General features: G+C 58.3%; 4 protein-coding genes across 25 annotated transcripts; 2 read left to right on the top strand and 2 right to left on the bottom strand.

The window, feature by feature from the left end:
* Positions 1–1317: 1317 nt before the first annotated feature.
* CD5 (CD5 molecule) lies at positions 1318–6165 on the top strand. Its single transcript, XM_074543629.1, has 10 exons — positions 1318–1474; positions 2010–2048; positions 2309–2590; positions 2671–2733; positions 2852–3151; positions 4303–4590; positions 4762–4893; positions 5279–5332; positions 5585–5689; positions 5768–6165. Exons 1-10 carry the CDS (start codon positions 1411–1413, stop codon positions 5851–5853), a joined length of 1413 nt encoding a protein of 470 aa, XP_074399730.1. The 5' UTR covers positions 1318–1410; the 3' UTR covers positions 5854–6165.
* A 289-nt stretch (positions 6166–6454) lies between these two features.
* On the bottom strand, positions 6455–10312 carry VPS37C (VPS37C subunit of ESCRT-I). The gene is made up of 6 exons (XM_005496790.4): positions 9888–10312; positions 9466–9580; positions 8772–8876; positions 8530–8701; positions 8219–8301; positions 6455–7971 (listed from the first exon to the last, which is right to left on the bottom strand). Exons 3-6 carry the CDS (start codon positions 8862–8864, stop codon positions 7255–7257), a joined length of 1065 nt encoding a protein of 354 aa, XP_005496847.2. The 5' UTR covers positions 8865–8876; positions 9466–9580; positions 9888–10312; the 3' UTR covers positions 6455–7254.
* Positions 10313–11040: 728 nt separating this feature from the next.
* Positions 11041–15584, top strand: LOC102061758 (pepsin A). Its single transcript, XM_005496788.4, has 10 exons — positions 11041–11175; positions 13406–13562; positions 13655–13799; positions 13983–14100; positions 14212–14330; positions 14413–14612; positions 14733–14849; positions 14923–15061; positions 15135–15227; positions 15315–15584. Exons 2-10 carry the CDS (start codon positions 13507–13509, stop codon positions 15462–15464), a joined length of 1137 nt encoding a protein of 378 aa, XP_005496845.1. The 5' UTR covers positions 11041–11175; positions 13406–13506; the 3' UTR covers positions 15465–15584.
* Positions 15585–16291: 707 nt separating this feature from the next.
* Positions 16292–22129, bottom strand: VWCE (von Willebrand factor C and EGF domains). 22 transcript variants are annotated; one of them, XM_074543587.1, is made up of 19 exons: positions 21546–22126; positions 20972–21066; positions 20809–20898; positions 20415–20543; positions 20148–20264; positions 19965–20081; positions 19502–19630; positions 19095–19402; positions 18921–19014; positions 18750–18832; positions 18464–18551; positions 18270–18355; positions 18007–18124; positions 17568–17656; positions 17281–17377; positions 17130–17212; positions 16889–16979; positions 16714–16796; positions 16292–16629 (listed from the first exon to the last, which is right to left on the bottom strand). In XM_074543587.1, exons 1-19 carry the CDS (start codon positions 22115–22117, stop codon positions 16456–16458), a joined length of 2643 nt encoding a protein of 880 aa, XP_074399688.1. In that variant the 5' UTR covers positions 22118–22126; the 3' UTR covers positions 16292–16455. The 22 variants fall into 22 exon arrangements, with proteins under 22 accessions (XP_074399688.1, XP_074399689.1, XP_074399691.1 ...); XM_074543588.1 differs by having other exon boundaries at positions 16573–16629; positions 16889–17048; positions 17568–17633; XM_074543590.1 differs by having other exon boundaries at positions 16573–16629; positions 17568–17633; positions 21546–22125.
* Positions 22130–22162: the final 33 nt, after the last annotated feature.

Here is a 22162-nt window from a genome sequence, read left to right as displayed (position 1 = left end):
CCTGGGGGCACCAGTGCCCTTGGCATGTGACAACCCAGCCAAGGTGTCACCTCCACCCCCTCACAGCCTCATCAGCGCCAACCATTCCTCCGAGCTGCTCCCGTCCAGAAAATCCCCCTTTTCCTCATCATTATGATCCCAGCAGCGTGCCGACAGCCGACAAGCCCCTTCCCGCTCGCTCTAAAGGCAGCTCCTGCCTTTTGAAAGGCTCCTCACGGCTGGCAGCGTTGTCAGCACCTCGCAGCGCCCCCCAAACCCCCCCCGGGAAGGGATTCCAATCATCCCGAGCTGCCACGGCACGCTCAGGATGCTGAGCTGACTCGCAGCGCCCGAGGCAAGGCAGAGGCTCCATCCGAAGCCAAATCCTCCCCCTGGGATCTCATGGCCTCCAGAGGCTGTCATAGATCTCAGGGAAGGGCTGGACCCCAAGCACCCCATATCCATGGGGGTCACACACCCCTGGATGACAGGATCTTTCCTAGAGGCACAGAGTTCTGGGATATTTGAGGTGAATCCCAAATTTCAGGTTGATTTTGGGAGATTGAAGTTTGCAGACCCTCCACTGAATCCTGAGAGCAGGCCTGGGAATTGCACTCCTTTTTCCAGAGAATTTTCAAAGCCCAAGTGGATGGTGGGCAGCTCCAGGACCCCCATGTGGGATATTCCAACAAGGCCTGTTCCCATCAGGATCAGCAGAACCCCTGGGATAAGTGGGATGGGAACGAGGGCTGGCTACAGGGAGCACCCAGATGCTGAAGTCCCACTCCAGGGCTGGGGACTGGAGCATCCACGGATGCTGGAGCGGGATGGGATAGGAAGTTCCATCCATCTCCCCTTCTAGCAGGACTACCACGGTGTCAATGGAAAACAGCTGCCTCATTAGCATGCCTGACCTGGATTCAGAGCATTTAATTAGGGCACAATCAATTAACGCCTCTGTCCTGGCCGGGTCCAGCACCGCTGCTGCCCCACGTGCCCTTGCAGGGGTGTAGGGTGTCCCTGGAATGCCAGAACCTGGGATGTGCCTGGAAAAAACCTTCCCCCATCCCATTCCTGGGGGTAATCACAGGGTTTAGGGGATACCAGGATGGGCATCAACTCCTCTGTAACCCTGGGGGGCTCAGGGACCCTCAGATCTCCCTCGGCACTAGCTATATTCACTACCTCCCCTTCCCAGAGCTGCAGAGGCCCGGGGATCTGGTGGGGGCTGAACCCCACACGTTTTTCACCCCTTTCCTCTCGTGCTTGGCGGGACCCAGGGAGGCAACAGAGTCTTCAAACGGGCCCAGAGGTGACGTCAAAAAACCACAGAGGGAGGAAAAACAGCCGGTTCCTGTCCGGGCCCCCTCCCTCGCCTGCTCCGGGCCGGGCAGCGGAGGTGGCGCAGCCCCCGGAGCCTCCCGTGCCCCCATGGCACCAGCGGAGCCCATGGCAGCCCGGCTGCCCGTCCTGTGCCTCCTGCTGGGAATGTGGGGTGAGTACCGGGCACCCTGACCTCCGTGCACTGCGCAGATCCCGCGGCAGAGCCCTCCCGGTTCTCCCGCTCCGGGCGGGATCCGCACCTTGAGCCAGGCACAGTTTGGGGCTTGGGGTGGGAAGCACCCTGGTGACCCCCAAACCCCAACCCACATCACCCTGGGGGTCCCCAGGGTCCCAACATTGAGCCAATGGTGGTGAGGGCACCAGGTATCCCCACATCCTCATTCCCTGACATCTCCCGCCCTTCCCTCCATCTTCATGGCACCATTCCCGAACATTCCACCCAGGAGCAGGGCTGATTAGCGGTAACTTGCAGGGCCCCCGTCTTTTCTCAGGCCTAAAAATCCCCCAGCAGACAGCTGGGGAGTCGGCAAGTCACCTTTCTCCCCCAAAAATCTCAGTTTTCCCACAAAATCTGCCTTTTCCTCAAAATAACCATGAATGGGGTGAGCAGCGCAGCCGCTGTCCCAAGCTCGGAGTCCACAGGGTGGGATGTGGGATTGATGCCCCATTTCCGCTCTTTCTCGCAGCCATCCCGGACCATGGAGGAGCCACCTGGATCCCTGCAGGTGAGAATTTGGGAGCAGCCCTTTGGGAATGCCTCCACAGCTCCGTGAGCATGGCGGGTGCTGGAGTTGCATCATCCGGAAGCGGTGTCGCGGGGTCCCGGCTCAGGCCCCCACATTTCCTTGACCTCTCCATGCTCCCATTCCTTGTGCTGCTTCCCAAGGCCCCCACCAGGGGCTTTTCCATCATTCCCAGGGTGAAAACCTGCTGGGAAAGGAAGGAAAGCTTCCAATGATGGTGTTTTCCTGGTGTTTTCCCACAGAATCTGACCTGAGACTCACCAGAGGAGGTTGCCACTGCACTGGGATACTGGAGGTGAAATGGGAAAACCAGTGGAGACCAATTTGCTGGGAGAGCATGAGCGTGGGCAACCTGGCTTGGATCTGCCAGCAGCTGAAGTGCGGCCCCCTAACCTCTGAGCCCTTGGAGTTCAACATTCCCGGTGGGAAAGGACTACAGAGTCTGGCCAGGAGGTGCAGTTCCCCGCCTGAATGCCAATGGGAGCTGGAAAACTGCACAAATCACGTCATTGTTGCCTGTGGAGGTGAGCCTAGACCCCCAGCCCGGCCACCTCAATCCCTAGGGATCATCCACGCCCACGTGGCCCCTCTCTTCTCATTCCAGAGCCGGTGAAAACCACTCCCAAGCCCCCACCAGCACCCCCGACCACCACTCCGGAGCCCACGGGTAAGTGCCTCATCCCACAGAATCCATAGCCTCAAATTTGGGAACTTCCCGCTAAATAGTGGGAAAATTGCCATCCCAATCCATAACACTTCCTCTTCCTTCCCCAATCCCTCCCCAGGACCCCCCAGGCTGCGGCTGGTGGACGGGAATTTCAGCTGCTCCGGCTTCCTGGAGCTGCACAAGCAGGGGCTGTGGGGGGCCGTGGCGAGCATCCCGCGCTCCTGGACAGACCTGGTCACCCTCATCTGCCAGGAATTGCGCTGTGGCACCGCTGGGAGCAGCCACGGCGAGCCCGACCCCGGGATCCACCTGCCGGTGCGGTGGGAGGCGGTGGAATCCTGCGGGAGCCGCTCCCTGCTGGACTGCTTCAACAGGAGCAGCTCCCGGGGGAAAGCGCCCGCCTTCATCACCTGCTCAGGTGAGAACGGGCCTGGAGCGCCCGCCATTCCCTGCTCCTCCGCCCCGGTGGGATAGCCCGGGGGGATTTTGGGGCCCGGAACCAAGAACCAGCCCCATCCCAGCCGGCCCCATGGGCCCCATCCACCCACTCCTGCTCTTCCTTGCCGGGGTGCGAAGGCAAAACAGGAAATCTCGGTTCCCGGCAGTGCAGAGGAGGGAGAGCGGCCATGGCAGCATCCCAAATTCCAGCTGGAAGTGGGGAGCACTGGCAGGCACCAGGCTGTGGGCAGCTCCCTGAGGAACTTCCATGCCTTGGGCATCTCCATGCTCCGATCATCTCCCTGCCTCGGGCAATGCCCTGGATATCTTCCCTGCCACAGGCATACCCCTTCTTTTCCATGAGCCTCTTCCCTGCTACAGGCATGTCCCTGCCAGAGCGAGCATCTTTCCCCTGCCATGAGCATCTCCCAGCCACAGGCCTCTCCCTGTTGTTTTCCATGAGTGTTTCCCTGGAAATCAGCTCACTGCCAGCTCCATGGCACAGAGAGCCAAGCCATGAAGCTCGGAGCAGGCTCCTTGTGAGTCCTGCCATCTGCCCAGCTTGGAATCCCGTGGGATTTGGGGCTTTAATGGGCTGTGGCAGCTGGCAGAGCCGGCTTCCATGCTGCATTTCCCATGGGAAGAGTTCAAAGCCCTTCCATGCCTGGATTGGTTCAGTCCCTGTGGCATGAGGGGAGATGCCGGGAGCATCCCTATGCCAGGAGCTGGTGCTGGGAGAAGGAGGAGCATGTGCCAGCAGCATCCCTGTGGATATCATCCATGTCTGCCTGTGGGTCCGACTCCTCTCTCCCTGTGGTTCTGGCTCCTCTTCCCACACGTCTGACCCATCTCCATGGATCTGACTCCCTTCTCCTGGTAGCTCTGACCCCACTCCATCGATCTGACCCCTGTTTTTCCATGGGCCTGATTTCCCTGTACCCACGGATCTGCTCCCTGTTTTCCCATGGGTCTGATCCCGCTGTACCCATGGATCTGCTCCCTCTCCCTGTGGATTTCACCCTTCCCCACGGGTCTGGCCCCTCCCTGTGGATCCAACCCCTCTCCCCGTGGATCCAGCCCCTCTCCCCGTGGATCCAACCCCTCTCCCTGTGGATGTGCTCTCTCTCCCAGATTCCCAGCCGCGGGCCCTGCGGAGGCTGGCAGCCGGCCCCACGCCGTGCGAAGGGGACATCCAGGTGTTCCATGAGGGACAGTGGTGGGATCTGTGTGAGTCCAGAGCAGCGCAGCGAGACAGGCACGGCCGGCAGATCTGCCGGGAGCTGGGCTGTGGGAATCTCACCTCCAGCACAGAAATCCGGGAGCCGCCCTCAACGGGAGTCACCTGTGGGCTTGAACCCCTGCACCTCTGCCAGCCCAAACCTGGGAATAGCCAGAGCTGCTCCCGGACCAGAGTTGTGTGTAAGCCACGTGATCCGTGCTGGGAGCTGGAATTCCCACTCCTATGGAATGGGCAGGGATGGGGGGACCAAATCCACGTGGGATTTGGGTTGCTGCTGGGGTAATGGGTGTTCACATCTCAGCACCAACCTCCAGCTGGACACATCCAGTGGACACCTGTGCTCTTTCCAGGCCAGGACTCAAAGCCGCTTCCCACGGGAACATCTGCTGGAACCGTCGTGAGCATCTGCCTGGCCCTGCTGCTTTTCCTCATCCTTTCCCTGATCTGTGGCCCTCCTGCCTATCGGAAGCTGATGAAGAGAAGTAGGGGACAACTTTGGGATCCTCATCCTTCCTTTCTTCCTTCTCCCGCTCCACCATCCCCACGTGCTGGCTCAGGGCTGGCAGCTCCATGGATGCTTCCCTAAACTCCTTGGGGCTGGATTTGGCTGCTCAGCCTGACGGATCCCCCTGTCCCATTATCCCCAGACCTGCCCCATTGTCCCCAAGCCTGTGCCACATGGAGTGTGGGAGTGGGAAGAGGGATTAAGCTCCAAGCAAACACAAAAGAGCAGGTGGAGGATCCTGGGGAGGGGGATTATTGGGAAGGGGGGGATTATTTGGGATGACATATGGGGCTGGCAGGGGGGAAGCAGCTGGAGGAAGGGTCGGGAAGATCCTTGGAGACACAATTCCCCCTCTCTCTCAGTTTCCAAGAAGAAGCAGCGCCAGTGGATCGGCCCCACGGGACTCAACCAGACGGGTGAGGAGCTGCTGGCTGGGGAGCTGGGAATGGAATTTGGAGTTCCTGGGGATGGATCTGGGGTCTGGGTGAGCTGTTCCCTCTGGATCCTGGCACAAGGGCCTTGGATCTTGCTTCCTTTTGGAATATAACTCATCCAGGAGATGCAGGCCTGGAGCAGGGACCAGTTTTACTCAGCCCCTTCCCGGGTGGGTTTGCTCCCTCCAAGCTGGTGTTCCAACCCCAAAATCCCAATCCTGCTGTCTTCTCCAGTGTCCTTCCACCGCTCCAGCACCGCTCCGAGGCCTCGGGGACAGGGAGGGGACAACGACTACGCTCAGCCCCCCAAAAGGACCTCCCAGCTCTCTGCTTACCCAGGTCAGTGCTGGAAGTGGCTCCTCCCCTTTCCTTTTCCATGGATGTGCATCCACTGAGTGGTATCCGTGCTCTCCACAGCTCTGGAAGCAGCGTGCCGGCGTTCCAACCCTCCGGACAACTCCTCGGACAGTGACTATGACCTGCACTCCGCCCGCAGGGTGTGATTCCCTGCTTCCCAAAGGAGCTGATCCCACCTCCCACCTCAGCTTTGGGGGCATCCCAGCATTCCAGCATCCTTCCAGGAGCTCTTCCCAGCCTCCTCATGGGAGAAAAGGAGGTTTTTGTTTGGTTTTTTTTAAGCTATTTATAGGAATTTAAGAGGTTCCCACTATCCCTTTGGAATAGTGGGACCACCAGCTTCTCCAAACCAGGACAAAGAGCTGGGATGATGGATAAAGGATAGGGATGCAAGGGTGGGAATACTGAGAATGAGACTGAGATATTTAATAACAAATGCCTGTAATAAAACTGGGGTTTTGTACTAATTACACCTTGTCCTCTTCCTTCCATTATCCCAGTGTGACTCCAAACCCCCAGTCAGGAGGGAAAAGTGGGACAGAGAAACTCCTTTTTCCCTGGTTTTTATCCCAGGGATAAATGCAAGAAAAGCAGGAATTGAAGCAGGCTTGAAGATGGTTCTGGGGGGGGTGAAAGATTTCAGTGATGGGATCCCAAGGAAGTTGGATGCCAGGAAGGGATAAAGGGATCAATCCTTATCCAGATGTTCCATTGTTTCCCAAAGTAACCAGGGCCACGACTCCACAGTGCAATTAATTCATCCAGTTTTATTATTCTAATTAATCCCAGGGATGGAATTGCTTCCATCGATCCCTCATCCTAGTCCATTAGTAACCGTTCCTTATAAATAACTTAAAGGGATACAGGCAAGATTTGAAGGATAAAGTGCTGAGCAAAGCAAATCCCGTTTCCATCGTTTGTCATTCCCTCCGTTTCCAAGTGTTTCCTGAGAAGGGAGATGTGAGGAGCCTGAAAAACCACACAGGAGGTCAGGAAAACTGGAGGCTGCCCAGGCCCGGGTGGGAATCACCAACTCCCACTGACAGCCCTGGAATGCTTTGGGTGAAAAGGGATCTTAGGGATCAGCCACTTCCAATCCCTTTCCACTTGCTCCAAGCCCTGTTCAACATGGCCTTGGATATTTTCAGGGATGGAGCTGCCATGATTTCCCTAGAAAATCCATTCCAGGGTCTCATCACCATCACAGGGAAGAATTTCTTCCCAAAATCCCACCTAAACCCACCCTTTGACAGCATGAAGCCATTTCCCATTATCCCAACACTCCAAGTCTTTGTCCAAGTCCTTGTCCAGTTCTTTTGGAGCCCCTCTAGGCACTGGAAGGTGCTCCAAGGTTCCCCTGGAGGTTTCTCCTCTACGGATTTCTGCTGGTCTGGCTCTGCCTCTCGCTCCGACCTCCGGAGCCGTGACTTATCCCGTGTAATTCCTTTGCACCGACGGATCCAGGAGCAAGACTCTGCAATCCCTCCTCTTCCTCAGTCCCCAAAAAAAGGAGGAATCAGCACAGGATGCTCCCCAGAAGTCCTGGATTAGTACCCAGGCCAGGTAGGACGCTGAGGGTTCAGAGGTGGGGGGTATCCAAAGGGTGGGGGAGGCCCAGGATAGGGAGCCTGCGTTGGGATCGGGAAATTCGGGAGCGGGGGCTGAGTGGGGTATGGACACTGGGGTCTCCCTGGTCCAGGTGGGATGTAGGGAGAGTATCCCGGTCTGGCAGGGGGAGGAGAGGGCTGGGGAGCAGGATAGGGCAAGGGCTGTGCTGGACCCCGGGATGGAGACCAGGAAAAGCCTCCTGAGGTGGATCTGGGATAGCCTGGCGCAGAGTCAGCAGCGGAAGCCGCTGGATATCCGGGAGCTGGAGCGAGAGGGTAGGGAAAGGAGGGCTGGGAGCTGGGCTGGGAGGAAGCCACGTGTCCCACGGTGCCCGGGGATCCCGGGAAAGGGGCGGGAGGAAGCGCTCCGTGGGCAGTGGGGCCGGGAGGAAGGGCTGGAGCCGGGCTGTAGGGCAGAGGGAAAGCCGGAGATCCCGATGGGAAGGGCTTTGGTGGATCCATGGGAACGGGAGGAGGAGGAGGACGAGGAGGCTGAGAGTCCCTGGGGCGCTCCTGGGATCCCTCCGACTTCCTCACGATCTCCTGCAGCTTCTCCACTCGGACCCGGCGCAGGTGGGACAACTTCCTCATCCCAGAAAACTGCTCCAGGAATGTCTCCAGGGGCACCTCCCCCTCCAGGAACTTCTCAGCCATTTTCTGCAAGAGAGGAACAGCCTCGGGCTCATTCCTGCATCCCTCCACTCCAGCCCTGCATCCCTCTGCTCCTCTTCCCTAAAATCCCGATTCAGGTCTCTCCCACACACAAACACGGATGGATCCAAGTTCTTTGGAGAAAACCCAGCAGACTCCAAAGATAATCCACGATTTTAGGGACTGGGTTAAACTGCAAGTCTTCTGAGGATGAATCACTGGAATTTCCAATGGATTTAAGGCCTAAACTCACCTCAGATTCCTCTTCAATCTTCTGGCTTTCCACCTGGAGGAGATCCAGCAAAGTCTGAGGCTGCAGCGCTGCTGAGAATTTCTCTGGGAAAAACAGGGGGGTAAAGAAAAACCAAGGAAAAATCACTATCACAGAACAGGAACCAGGCAAAAACCAGCCAAGAGCCCATAGGAAAGGGCTTGGGAACTGCTGATGGAAGGAGGGAAACCTGAGAGGAATAACATCCTCCATCTCTCCAGCTGCTGGAAAAAAGAGGGATATCAGTTTTCCAGGAAGCAGAATCCTTCCTGGGCCAAGATGCCAGCGCTCACCCAGCTTCTCCTTCTGCTCCCTGCACCTCCCAGCCAGCTCCTGCAGCTCCTGGTATTTCTTGGAGAGGTCGCTGCGTCCCGTCTCCAGCGGTGCCTGGAACTTCAGATTCTGCTCCGCCAAGCTCCGGTTGGCAGCCAGAGCCATCTCCCTTTCCAGCTGGAGCTCCTGGACCTGGGGAATTTGGGATGGTCAGCACAGGGAAGGGGACAAGGACACCCCGGGGCCACCTGCTGGCACAAACCTCCTGGGATTCCAAAGCCAAGCGCTCGATCTCCTGGGAATCCTCCTGCAGCTCCCGCAGCTCCTCCACTGTCCGGTTCCTCAGCGTGTCCATCCTCCCAGATTGCTGGGATGTGGGAAAAGAGGCAAATCAATTCCCAAATCCAGCTGGGAATAGGTTTCCAGCTGAAATCCAGGGTGGTTAAAGCCCCTGGAGCAGCTGCACTGGGTTCTGTTAACTGAGAGGGAGAAACACCATTCCCACTAACTCCTGCTTGGGAAAAGACTTTTCCCCCTTTCCCAAGCCTATCTGGATGGAATTCTGTGTGTCCCAGGGAGTTTCGTCAGGGAAAAATCCACCCACAGCCCCGACTTGCAAATTCCAGCTGGATGTCTCCATCCCATTCCAGAATCCACCTAATTCCAGCCTCCATTCCATCCCACCAAGGAAACTGGGATCTGACCATATCCCACCATGCCCACAGGGCTGGGCAGGACCTCAGGATCATCTCATTCCCCCCTCCTGCCACGGAATTCAGTGAAATTAACAAAAAGATCAGGGAAATTATGGACTTCCTACACCATATCCATGATTCACCCCGAGTACTCCCAGCTGTCTGACACGTTTAGCAAGCACCCTGTGTGTGGTGTAAATTCCAAGAAGTGGGATGGGATAATGTGGGAAATGTCCTAAAAACCAAGGAGACACAACACACCTGCGCTGTCCTATTCACTCCAAGCTCCGCTACCTCTCATCCCACGGATTTACACCGGGAATGCCGCAACAGCCACGCTGAGGCTCAGGGTTGCCCAACCACGATCCAGACGAACCTGTCCGAGAGAAAAACTGGGAATTAAATCCCGCGCTGCAGGTGTGGGGCAGAAATCACCTGATTTGGGTTTTTTAGGGGGGTATCAGCGAACTTTCATGGAGTTTAAGAAAGAGAAGAGGGAACGGCGGCAGTGGGAAAGCTTGGGGTGGGGTCTGGGAAGCATCCACAGGCGCTCAGGAAACTGGACGCAAAAGGCTGCCCACTTGCGGGGCTGCAGCGAACTCCGTGGCGGGAGCAGCGCCATTATCCCCGTTATCCCGACGTTATTCCCGTTATTCCCATTCCCGGCCCTCTCCCGGACTCACCAAAGCGCCACCGCGACCCTTCGGTCGCCACAGCTTCCGGCTTCCGGAGAAAACCGGAAGTGGGCGGAGCCACGCGGAGGGGCGGGAGGGGTGCTCCCCCCCCTCGGGCGTGAGGGGGATGGTTCCTCCCAGCGCCGCCATGTTGGGGGGGGCAGGAGCACGCATCAATTTAATGGCATTTTTTAATCAATAATCGCTCTTTGGCTACCCGCGGGGCTCTCCCCGAGCTGTAGCTGCTCTAGGAATTATATCCTTCGTGTTTCCGGGCTGTAAGGGGTTCAGGGAGAGCTGGAGAGGGGTTTTGGAGGAGGGCGTGGAGCGATAGGGAAAGGGGGAAAGGCTTGGCATGGCCACAGGGCGGGTTTAGGTTGGAGATCGGGAATATTTCCTTCCCTGTGAGGGTTGCAAAGCGAGATGCCCAGAGAAGCTGCAGTTGCTTCATACCTGGAAGTGTCCGAGGCCAGGTTGGAAGTGGTTTAAGAAGCACATACAGACCTCGGCAATATCCCCAAAACATCAGAAAATGTCGGGTTCTTCCAGCCGGATCAGAGCAAATTCCTCTGGAATACCTGGTTAGCTCTTCCTCTCCTGACACAGGAATATTCCTGAGAAAGCTCCAGTCCCATCACCCAAATTTTCCAAAACATGCTTGGAAAATGCTCCACGTTTCCATCTATTACTCCACATTCCCAAAGCCCAAGCAGGGATGAGACAGGGGAAGAGCTCCATGATTTCTGCTCCTTCTGGAGACTTTGGAAGTGTGGGCAAGGTCACCCAGCTGTTCCAGAAGTGCTGGGATCTGGGAAAGGCACCTCTGACCCCATCACCTGAGAGTTGTTATGGAACAAATGGGAGTCATGTGATCCCAAATAATTCTGGAGAAATCAAGGGCAATTTGTTCCCAGCGTGGCTGATAACCGGGTCAAACCCCCAGTGCCATGGGAAAGAAAAGGGACTTGACTTGCCAAAAGGAAAAAAAAACATTTTCCAGGCTTCTTTTGGAACAGTTTCCACAGATCTGGAAAAGCTGGAAAATGTTTAATTAGCATTTTATATTAAAACATAAGGTTTGAAGAGAGGGGAAAATTGTGTTTGGATTTGCACGGAAGAAATGGAAAAATACCCATTTGAAAGTGTTATCCAGAAATAAGTCTGGGATAAACAGGTGGGTTTGGAAGGATATTTCCAGTAGCTGCTTATTAATATCCTTAATTTTCACAAAAGATGGTTCCACATGTTTTTTTCCCTTGGATGATATCTTAATCCCAGCCAAAATCACCCACAGCAGGTAGGAAAAGGTGACCTGAAGTCAGAAAAGAACCCTGAGGTCCTGTTCTGCCAAATTCCATTCCCACAAGGATCAGCCAACATCCCTGGGCTTCCTTGATAAGTTAATCAAATATTTTTAATCCAATCCTGGAAATTTGACACCTCCAGGAGCGTCAGGTTTCCCTCCTTTCATCTGACAGCTCCGATAAAGCACCCGTGTGATAAAAGCCTTGAGGGAAGGGACAAGAAAAACTGGGAACAGGGCCTGGAAAAGTTGACTTCATTAATCCATTTCCAAGAAAAGCTCTGTCTCCATAAGGGGAATTTTTTGGGAGGCTGCAGAGATAAAATTAAGGAAGTTTTGTCAGAACGAGTTTCGATGTCCCAAAAGCCTGAAAATCCCTGTTTGATCCGGAGGGTGATTCCCATGAAAGTTAAATTCATCCCAAGGGGGTGTTTCCACATCAAAAATGACATTTAAAAATCTGAATTTTCCCGGTAAAAACCTAAATTCTGGGAGGGGTTTATTGCCTGGGAATCCTCACCAAGCCCCGGCTGCATCGACCGGGAGGGAAAGCTTCCAGATCCATCTTTCCAGCGGGGGGTTTTTGGGATCTCGGCATGCTGTGGTGCCCTCTGGTGCCAAGGAGAGCTGTGGCAGGGAGGACACCTGCTCCCATCCACAGAGCTTCCAAGCACCGGGATGGATCATTTCAGGATCCAGCATCTCGTGCCCTCCATTTCCGCACCAAGGTCGGGGAAATCCAGGATTTCTCTCCCAGGAAGCCATTTCACGCCCTAAAATGGGTTATTTTTCCATCCTCCCAGATTTTAGTCTGGATGTAATTAGTGCTAAATAGCAATTCCCATTTTTTTCCCCAGTCCTGAGTTCCACAGCTTCTTCCTTCTGTGGATATCATCCATCCCTGTTAGATCCATTGTTCTGCTTGGATGGGATTTACCAGCAGCACAATAAGCTTGTCCTGGAACTTCCCATAATTGGGCAAATGTGTTTGTTTTTTTTTTTTTCCCATTGAGAAAAAACAGGAATCCTGATCCCTAAGGATGTCCATTCTGGGAATTCAATGGATAAATAGCTCTGGGAAAGCTTCATATTTTTGTTTTCTCTACTATTCTGGCCAAAAAAGGAGGAAAATTTGGTAACTCCAAAATCTACAGGGACACATTCCAGGTTGGTTTCTCCAACCTGGCTTTGGACATTTCCAGGGATGGGGCAGCCACAGTTTCTCTGGGAAATCCATTCCAGGGCCTCACCAGCCTCACAGGTAAGAGGTTCCTCCCAATATCCTGTTTTCCAGTTTGGGGCCATTCCCCTTCTCCTGTCACTCAATTCCCACATGCAAAGTCCCTGAACTGGGGGAAAACTGGGACGAGCTGGGGGAAAGCCAAGCTCTGGATGAAGGTCACAGGAGCGGGATTGGGCAACTTGCATTCGGTCACGTCACCACGTGCTGGATCCATGGCTCCTGAACGGTCACCTTGTCCTGGAGGAGATCAAAGGCTCCCTAAGGCTGCAGCTGGCATTCCTCCCTTGGAATCAGCCCCATCCCAGCTCAGAATGATAGCAGAATCTGAGGGCATCATGCTAAGTTGCAGTGGGGGAGTGAAATGAAGAAGAATCTTGATGGGGAATGTTGGGAGAAAAGGGATGGAGCACTGGATTATCACTGAGGGCAAAAAAAGGAGGATGGGATATGTTATAGGGGGCTGGAAAGGAGAAAGCCTTGGCTGATTCCCAGAATGGAAAATCTAGACCTGGCAGCCTGAAAATTCTTCATGGAGCCTTGGCAAGAGGAGAAGGACCTGGAGAGACCTTGGAGTCTCTTCCAGTACTTTAAGGAATTCCAGGAGAGATGGAGCGGGACTTTGTAAAAGGACATGGAGTGACAGGACAAGGGGGAACGGCTTCCTCGTAGCAGAGGACAGGTTTCGATGGGATATTGGGAAGAAATTCTTCCTTGAGAGGGTGGTGAGTCATTCCTGGGAATGGAATTCCCAGGGAAGCTGTGCCTGCCCCATTCCTGGAAGCGTCTGGCTCCAACCCTCCAGCAAGGAATTAGAGGGTTCAGGGTCCAAACAACCCTGCATTCCCACCAGCTCCCACAGCATAACCAGGAGTGCTTCCTGCCCATCCCAACACACCTGTGGCCTGAATCCCCCCAGGAATACGGGGATCCCCTGGCTTGACATTCCCACCCCCCTTAAGGACATTTTGATAACCATCCCAGGAGCAGTTTGCCTTTCTTATCGGGGCCTCCGGCCAAACACCGGAGCCAGGATATAAGGAGCGGGGCCGGGATCGGAGGCACATTTTCCGTGAGCTCCCACCATGAAGCTGCTCCTGCTCCTCGCCCTGGTGGGCCTGGCCCAGGGCCTCGAGACCAGGTGAGCCCCAGGGGGTCCCCAAAACAGGGATGTGGGATGTGGGGTGATCCCAGTGGCACATCCCAGTAATGCATCCCGGTCCCTGTCCACAGGGTGCCCCTGAGGAAGATGAAGTCACTGCGGCAGAGGCTGCGGGAGCAGGGATTGCTGGAGAGTTACCTGGAGCAGCATCCCTACAACCTGGCTGCCAAGTATTTCCCGGGCATCGCCGTGGAGCCCCTGGAGAACTACATGGATGTGAGGGGCTGGGATTGGGAACTGGGATCAGGGAGCACAGGGGCACACTGGCTCCTTCCCCATCCCATTGGCCTGTTATCCATTCCACTAGTCCCTTCCCCATCCCTGTAAGTTATTCCATTAGCCCCTTACCCATTCTCCTTTCCCCATCCCCTTAACCCCTTCCCAATCCCATTCCAACAGGATGAGTACTTTGGCACCATCTCCATTGGGACTCCACCTCAGGAATTCACTGTGGTCTTCGACACCGGCTCTTCCAACCTCTGGGTTCCCTCAGTCTTCTGCTCCAGCCCAGCCTGCAGTAGGTGTCTGGAATGAGTCTGGAATGTGTCCTTTGGGAGTCCTGCGTGGCTCTGCCCATCTTTCCCAAGGCACAAATCCCAGGCAATCCCCACCCTTCCCACCCCCACAGGGAACCACAACCGCTTCAATCCCGCGGAATCCTCCACGTTCCTCAGCACCAATGACACCCTGTTCATCGCCTACGGCACGGGAAGCATGACCGGGGTCCTGGGATACGACACTGTCGACGTACGGCCAGGAGCTCCAGCCCCCTCATCCCATGGGATCCCACGGGATCCTGCCCAATCCACACCTGTCTCCTTTCTCCCAGGTTGCCGGCATCAACGTCCGCAACCAGATTTTTGGGCTGGCTGAGACAGAGCCAGGGGATTTTTTCTACTACACCCCCTTTGATGGCATCCTGGGATTGGCATTCCCAAGCATTGCCTCCTCCGGAGCCACCCCTGTCTTCGACAACATGATGACGGAAAACCTCGTGGATAGGAATCTTTTCTCTGTCTACCTGAGCAGGTAAATCCCAGCCTAAGCTGCTGAGGATTTCTCCCTTTTCCCTCACACTGGCCCCATTTTCCAATGGGAATGGAGGTGTTGGTGGGCTGGGAACCAGCCCAGACGAATCTCCTTTTCCAGGGACGATGAAGGTGGGAGCTTTGTCCTCTTCGGTGCCATCGATCCCTACTACACCACCAGAGGCATCTCCTGGATCCCTCTCTCTGCTGAAACCTACTGGCAGATCTCCATGCAGAGGTATTCCCAGTATTCCCTGCCCTCCAACTGGTGTTGTAGGGAGTCCAGGCTCACTCTGCATCCCTCTTCCCAGTGTCTCTGTCAGCGGGACTCCGGTAGCCTGTTCCTCGGGGTGCCAGGCCATTGTGGATACAGGAACCACTCTGTTGGCTGTTCCTATCCGGGCCTTCCGCACCCTCATGAGGCTCCTTGGTGCCAGCTCCAGTGGTGAGGTGAGGCTCAGGATGCTCCTTTGGACATTTGATCCCAGCTGGAACAACCACTAACCTGCCGTGTCCTCCCCAGATCAGCTGTGAGGCCGTCAGAAACCTTCCCAGCCTCATCTTCCATATCAATGGCAAACAATTCCCAGTGCCGCCCAGAGCCTACGTGTTAAGGGTGAGCATCCCACTGGGAATGGGTTTGTGGGGATAGAGAGAGGGATCCAACAGCTGGTGACCACCCCCTTCCATGTCCTTGGAGCAGAGTAATGGGTACTGCAGCCTGGCATTGCAAGGCATGGATGTGCCCACGGAGGAGGGCGAGCTCTGGATCCTGGGGGATGTCTTTATCCGGGAGTATTACGTCATCTTCGACAGGGCCAACAACAAGGTGGGGCTGTCCCGGCTGCCCTGAGCTGGGAAGGGAAATCCCAGGTGTCCCCGACTCGGTGGCTGGCAGGGCTTGTCCCTTTCCCAGCCCTCCTGCCACCACCGAGGACAATAAAGGTGTGGAGAAGCGCCCCTGTGCCGTGTCTCTCTGAGGAGGGCCAACACATCCCTGGGAATGCGGCGTGTCCCTGGTGCCACCCTCAGCTGCATCCGCCAAGGATGTCCCTGTGCCCCAGGGATGGGAGCCTGGATGTGGCTGTGCTCATCCCTGAGGAGCTCCCAGCCTGGGGGACCTGGGGCAGGACGTGTCCCTCCTGTCCCCAAACCCCATTCAGGGTGAGGTGGGTGAACACCTCCAGCACTGCCCTCATCATCCTGGAAAGGCACTCATCCCAAAATTCCCATGGGACAAGCCCCAGGGCTCCCCGTGCTGGTGCATGCAGGGATGAGGGGACAGGGAATAAATACCAGAGTGACTTTATTGGTGGCAGGGGGACAGCTGCTCCCTCCCCAGGGCCAGGCCTGCTGGTCCTGCAGACCCCCTTTTCCTCCTTTCCTTCATCCTCCTCCTCCTCCTCATGGCGTTCCAGGCACACCTGGTGCCTGGAGCCTGGGGCTGTCCGATGGCACCGTGGAGGGATCCTCATTCCTGGGGGATCCCTGAACCTCGGGGGTGCCCGTGGCACTGGGGGGGGCTGTGGCCTCACAGAGGGGGTCGGGGGGCACAGTGGGTGCCAAGGGGTATCCAGAGGGACTTAGAGTGGTCGGAGGGGGCATCCCAGCCCCCCAAATCCCTGGAGAGGGGCCAAGGGGGGGTGTGGTGGGAAGCAGGAGCTGGGCCAGGTGATAGCGGCGATGTTGAGGGGTGCCAGGGGGTGAATCTTCAGGGACTGGGGACTGGGATGAGGATGGGGGTGAGGATGAGGACTGGGATGAGGATGGGGATGAGGACGGGGACAGGTCACTGCCCTGCAGCAGGAGCCGGATGTCTGTGGCTGACGGAGGGAGGATTTTGGTCAGCACCCACCTCCTTTCCAGGACCCCTGGTCCAGAGGGGGCACATCCAAGTGCCTGGGGTTGGATCCAGGGATCCCATTACCTGGGCAGGATGGGCAGCAGCCCACGGGCAGTGTGTGGGGCTCAGAGCAGGAGCGGGGGCACGGCCTCTCCTCACAGCTCACCTCTCCAAGCTGGAAAAACAGGGATCAGCCAGCCCGGCCCTTGCTGGGATCCAATGACACTGGCATCCCATGGGAATGGGCGGGAGGTCTCACCTGGCAGGTGCAGCGGGTACAGGGCTGTCCCTCGGGAATGAAGCTCTGGCCGTTCTCCACCTTCCTGCCCTGGTAGTTGCAGTCTGCAGGGACCAAGGTCCAGAGGCGGTTTTGGGGGGCTCGGGGAGATTTTGGGGGATTCAGGGGGACTTTGGGCACCCGCCCGAGCTCGTACCCTCACAGACGGGGCAGCACCGACCCTCGGGGTGGAAGGGGTAGGAGCACACGATGGCACATTCCAGAGGCGAGCAGGCCACCGAGCCCAGCTGCGAGAGACGGGAGAGACCCCCGAGGGCCGGGCGTTAGGAGCCCCGGAGCGCCCCCGGAGCTTTTCCCTGCAACGGAGCCAAAAACCGGGCTTCAGCCCACGGGGCGGGAGCCACAAATCCTCCGGGAATGCCCGGCCCAGCCCTCACCAGGCAGATGCAGCTCAGGCAGGGATCCAGCGCCGACGGGAAGGTCTCGTTGTTGGAGAAGATCCTCCCCATGTAGGTGCAGCCTGCGGGGAGAGGGGCTCAGGCGGTCCCCGGGCGGCTCAGAATGCCGGGATTCCGGGCGCGCCCTCACCTGCGGAGCAGTCGGGGCAGCACTGCCCGGGAATGCGGATGGGATAAGGACACGTCTCCACGCAGTCCGTGCGCTGGCAGCTCACGGAGCCGTCTGCCTGCAGGCGGGAACACCCTGACAGACACCTCGGGATTCCCAAACCCGCCGGATTTGGGGGATTTGGGGCCTGACAGGCCACGGGCATCCTGAGGGCGGGACCGGAGCAGGAGCCGTGCGCTGAGGCAGGGATAGGGAAGAGGGAATGAAGCAGAGCAGGTTCTCATTCACCTGGCAGATGCATAACTCACAGGGATCGCCCGGAGACCAGATCTGTCCAACGGGAAACTCCACACCGTTGTCATCCAGGAAGCAACCTGGGTAGGATCCCTGTTCCCAGCTGTCCTGTAAAACCTACCCTTCCTGTCCCCAGGGGTTCCCAATATTCCACCCTTCCTGTTCCTAGATTTTCCCCATCTCCCACCCTTCCTATCGTCGAGTATCCCCACATCCCACCTGTGTCCCCCACATCCCAGCCTCCCTGTCTGCAGCTGTCCCTCCCTCATCCCACCCTGCCCTTCCCCACATCCCATCCCCAAATGTCCCAACATCCCACTCCCCCATCCCCAAGTGTTCCCCATATCTTCTATTCCAGCTGTTCTTCCCATGCCATGCCATTCCCGTTTCCCCCAGCTTTTCCCCCTCATCCCTCCCTGCCCATTCCCAGCTGTGTCACTCATCCCGACTCACTGGCAGGGGCTGGAGGGTCCCGGCAGGTGGAGCAGCACTGCCCGGGACCCAGCTGCCGCTGGTGCTGGGGACAATCCAGCACGGGGCAGGGAGTGAAGGAACACTCCACCTCTCCTCCCTGGGGACACGGGAATGGGTCACCTGCTGTCCCTGCCACCAGCCCCGAGCAAAGCTGGGTAGGACTGGAGTATCCCTGGGGATCCTCATCCCTGGGGATCTCCCAGCTTTGGGGATCCTCATGCCTGGGGACACCCAGGGCCCACCTGGCAGACGCAGGTGGTGCAGTCGTCCCCATCCAGGCTGAACTGGGCTCCGTGCGCGTACGTGCGTCCCCGGAAATTGCACTTTTCTGGGAAAAGGGGAAGGAGTGGCGCTGGAGAGCCAAGCACGGCTTTTCCCTCACCCCCAGCCCAGCCCGGGGGTACTCACACCCCCAGAGTAGGGGTTCTGGGATCACCTGGAGTGCAGGAGCAGCACTCAGCTGGAGAGGGGCTGGGGCAGGATCCTGGGGGACATTCCGGGGACAGGCAGGAGACATTCCCGGCCTGTGGAGGGGAACGTGGGGCTGGGAAAGAGGACCCTGATTCCCCATGGAGGGATGAGGGGAGGGTGTCATCAGCTCCAGAGCATCCCAATCCATGGCTGAGCCAGGATGCAGGATGAGGGTCCCCAGGGATAAGGGTCTCCAGTGCTGGGAGGTTCTCAGGGATGAGGGGGGATTCTCCCATCCCAATCCAGCTCACCAAGCAGACGCAGACGGTGCAATTCCCATTGGATGGGGAGAAGACATCACCCTCGGCCCTGGCCACCCCCTCGTGCAGGCACCCTGCAATCCATGGGGGTGAGGGGCGTCCCCCTGGGAATTCAAGGGAGGGCCATCCTGGGAATTGGGGGGATCAGGAGTTGGGACTCACCTGTGCAGGTGGGGCAGCAACCCCCAGCTGGAGCAGGAAGCGGGTGGGAACAGGGAACAGAGCAGCTCACGGTGTCACAGAGGACTTGTCCCCCCTGCCAGGACACGTGGTGGCTCATCCCAGGTCGGGATGGGATCCCATGGGAAGGATGGGATGGGAGGATGGGATGCTCACCTGGCAGGTGCAGCTCTGGCAGCCTGGCTCTGTCCAGCGACTGCCGGGCTCCCGAGAGATTCCCCGGTGCCAACAGTGAGGGGATGGTGGGATGGAGGTGCCGGGGGCTCCCATGGCACGTGGGGATGGCTCAGGGGCCAGGGATGGGGAGGAGGGAGGGAATTGGGTACCAGGAGCTGCCACAGGGAGGTGGGGAGAGGGGGAGCCCCTCGGGAGCAGGTGGGAACCAGGAGGGAGCAGGACAAGGGTGGGTGGATGCTGCAGGGATTGCAGGATGGGCGACGGGGCCAGGATAGATTTGGGGTACCCTAGGAAGGAAATCGGGAAGGCAGAGACATCACTTGGGGCTGGCAGGGAGATGGGAGCATCCCACTCTGCTCCTCCAGCTGGGAGAAGGGCACGGATACCTTCGCAGGACACCCTGTCTGCGCTCAGCCGGTATCCGGGGCGGCAGGAGCAGCGGAAGCTGCCGGGAATGTTGTGGCAGCTGTGCTGGCAGGAGCGGCGCGTGCCAGGCCGCCGGCACTCATCCACATCTGTGTGATAAGGGAATGTGGCAGGAGGTGCTGCACCCTGGGATGTGGCCCAGGAAAGAGCCTGGAGCACCAGGATGGCCCCTCAGCATGGCCCACACAGGGATGAGGATGAGGTGTCAGCACTGTGGTCATGGGCTGATGGACACCTCCATCCCTTGGGATTTGTGGCATGATGAGAGAAGGGGGTCTGGCACAGTGCCCACAGGCTCACGGCCACCTGCATCCCTTGGGATTCGTGGCATGGAGAGGGAAGGGGGTGTGGCACAGTGTTCAGGGCCTCAGGGCCACCTCCATCTCCCAGGAGTGATGGGAAGAGCCCCATTCCAGTGCTCACCCACGCAGGAATGCCGATTCCCATGGAGGTGGTATCCGGGCCGGCAGGAGCAGCGGTAGCTGCCCACGCTGTTCTCGCAGCGGTGCTGGCACGGCGTGGCCTGGCATTCATCCGTGTCTGGGGGTTGGGATGAGGGTCAGGATCCCTCGGGAGCCCCAGCCACCCCCCTGGGAGCCCACGCACCGCGGCAGCTGCGGCGGTCAGCAGAGAGCTCCCGGCCAGCTCCGCACTCGCAGGCGAAGCCTCCCTCCGTGTTCACGCACGTCCCCTCGCAGGCTGCGCTCTGGCACTCATCGATGTCTGGGGGCACACGGGAAACAGTCAGATTTGGGGTGTGGGCACCACGGGGATGCCCACTCCCATCAGGATACACCTCTCCCACTCATCATTCCCATCAGGATACACCACTCCCACTCATCATTCCCATCAGGATACACCACTCCCACTCACCGGTGCAGCGGATGCCGTTGGCTGTCTCGGCCATGGAGAAGCCAACGGGACACACGCGGGCGACCTCCTGGCAGCCGCCGTGGTTACAGGACAGGTCACAGCCGTACTCTCCGCAAGTCCCCGGTGGTTCTGGAACATGGACATGGCATCCATGGGGTACCCATGCCACCCCAGGACCACCCGCTTCCCATCCCACTCCATGGATCCCCCAGGGATGCGGACAGTGCCAGGGAGAGGTGACAAGGGGCCACAGTCACCTCCATCTGCTGGGATTTGTGGCATGGAGAGGGAAGAGGGTTGGGCACGGTGCCCATGGGTTCGTGGCCATCTCCATCCCTTGGGATTCATGATGTGGAGAGGGAAGGGCATCCAACATAGCCACCTGTCTCAGTACCTGGGCAGGTGATTCCCTGCTCTCCATCCGGGCACATGCAAAGGTTGGGAGCGATGCAGGAGCCACCACCACAGCCGAAGGAGCAGAGTGCTGTGGGAATGGGAACAGGAGCTCTGGGAATGGGAACAGGAGCCCCACAAGCCCCCCAGACCCCCGTACTCACGCAGGGTGCACTTCCCGCTGCCCGGAGACAGCATCCAGCCAGGACAACATCCGCTGCCGGAGCCTGGGAAGCAGACGTGGGGCCCCACGCGGCGCCTGTGGGACACCAGAGCCTGAGGCCACCCTGTCCTGAGCCCCCTGCACGGAGCAAAGTCCCAGGAATGTGAGGACAGGAGAACAACTGGAGCGGGCAGGATGCCCATGGACCGGGAAGCAGAGCATGGCAAGGATCAGAGGCAGGTAGGATAAGGTGGGACAGAGAGGGGACAACCACTTCCCAGCCATCCTGAACATCCCAGCACGTGGTGACGGGAGAAGCGCCCCCCGGCTGGACAGGGATACGGGGAGCAAGACAGGGATGTGGGGAGCAAGACAGGGATGAGGGGAGAAGCACAGGGATGCGGGGAGCAGTGTCATGTTCCCCCGGACTCGGGAACAGGATGGGAATTGTGGGTGCCAGCCCCTCCGGCCGGCGCCCCTCCTGCAGCGGGAGGCAGGGATAGCCAGAGCCCGGCGCGCTGCCCATCCCAGGTGTAGCTGGAAGAGGGAGAAGGAAAAGGGGAAAATCCAGCTACCTCTCCACGGCAAAGCTGGCCGGCTTCTTCCTCGCGGGATACACCCTGCCCTGGCCGCTGGAGAGGAACAGGGACACACAGGCAGCCTGGAAGAGCAGCTCCACCAACATGACAGGCGGCTCCAGCACGTCCCGGCGCCCGCCTTCCCGCCTGCCTTCCCGCTGGCCCTTGGCCCTGCTCCTCCTCCTCCCGCCGAGCCGGGAACAATGCGGGATTGGAGGGGGGCGAGAGCGGGGGGGTCGCCAGCGGCACCCACCCACCCCCCCAAACCCACACGGGGGCCTGGGGTCACCCCAGGGTTGTCCCGTTCCGCTGGGGCGAGTGGTGGCATCCCGGCCATTGCTGCCCTGGCTGCGCGCCGGGGAACGGGGTCCCCCTAGGATTGGGAAGCAGCGGGAAAGGCGTCCCCCCTTCTCTCCTTTCCCACATCTGGCAAAGATCCGGCATGGCCTCTCCCCACCCCTCCTCCTCCTGCTCCTTCTCCTGGAGGCGCTGGGCCGCCTTCCCAGCCCTGCACGGGGACCCACGCGGCGGAGAAAGGGGCCAAGTGGAGCCGGCATGGTGGGATGCATCCCGCAGGGAGAGGGATGCTGCGGGACACCCCACTCTGGTGACCC

The sequence above is a fragment of the Zonotrichia albicollis genome, chromosome 6 (genome assembly GCF_047830755.1).
Source record: "Zonotrichia albicollis isolate bZonAlb1 chromosome 6, bZonAlb1.hap1, whole genome shotgun sequence".
Lineage (NCBI taxonomy): Eukaryota > Metazoa > Chordata > Aves > Passeriformes > Passerellidae > Zonotrichia > Zonotrichia albicollis.
Note: the sequence above shows the minus strand (reverse complement) of the source record. Positions and strands in the feature narration are given on the sequence as shown.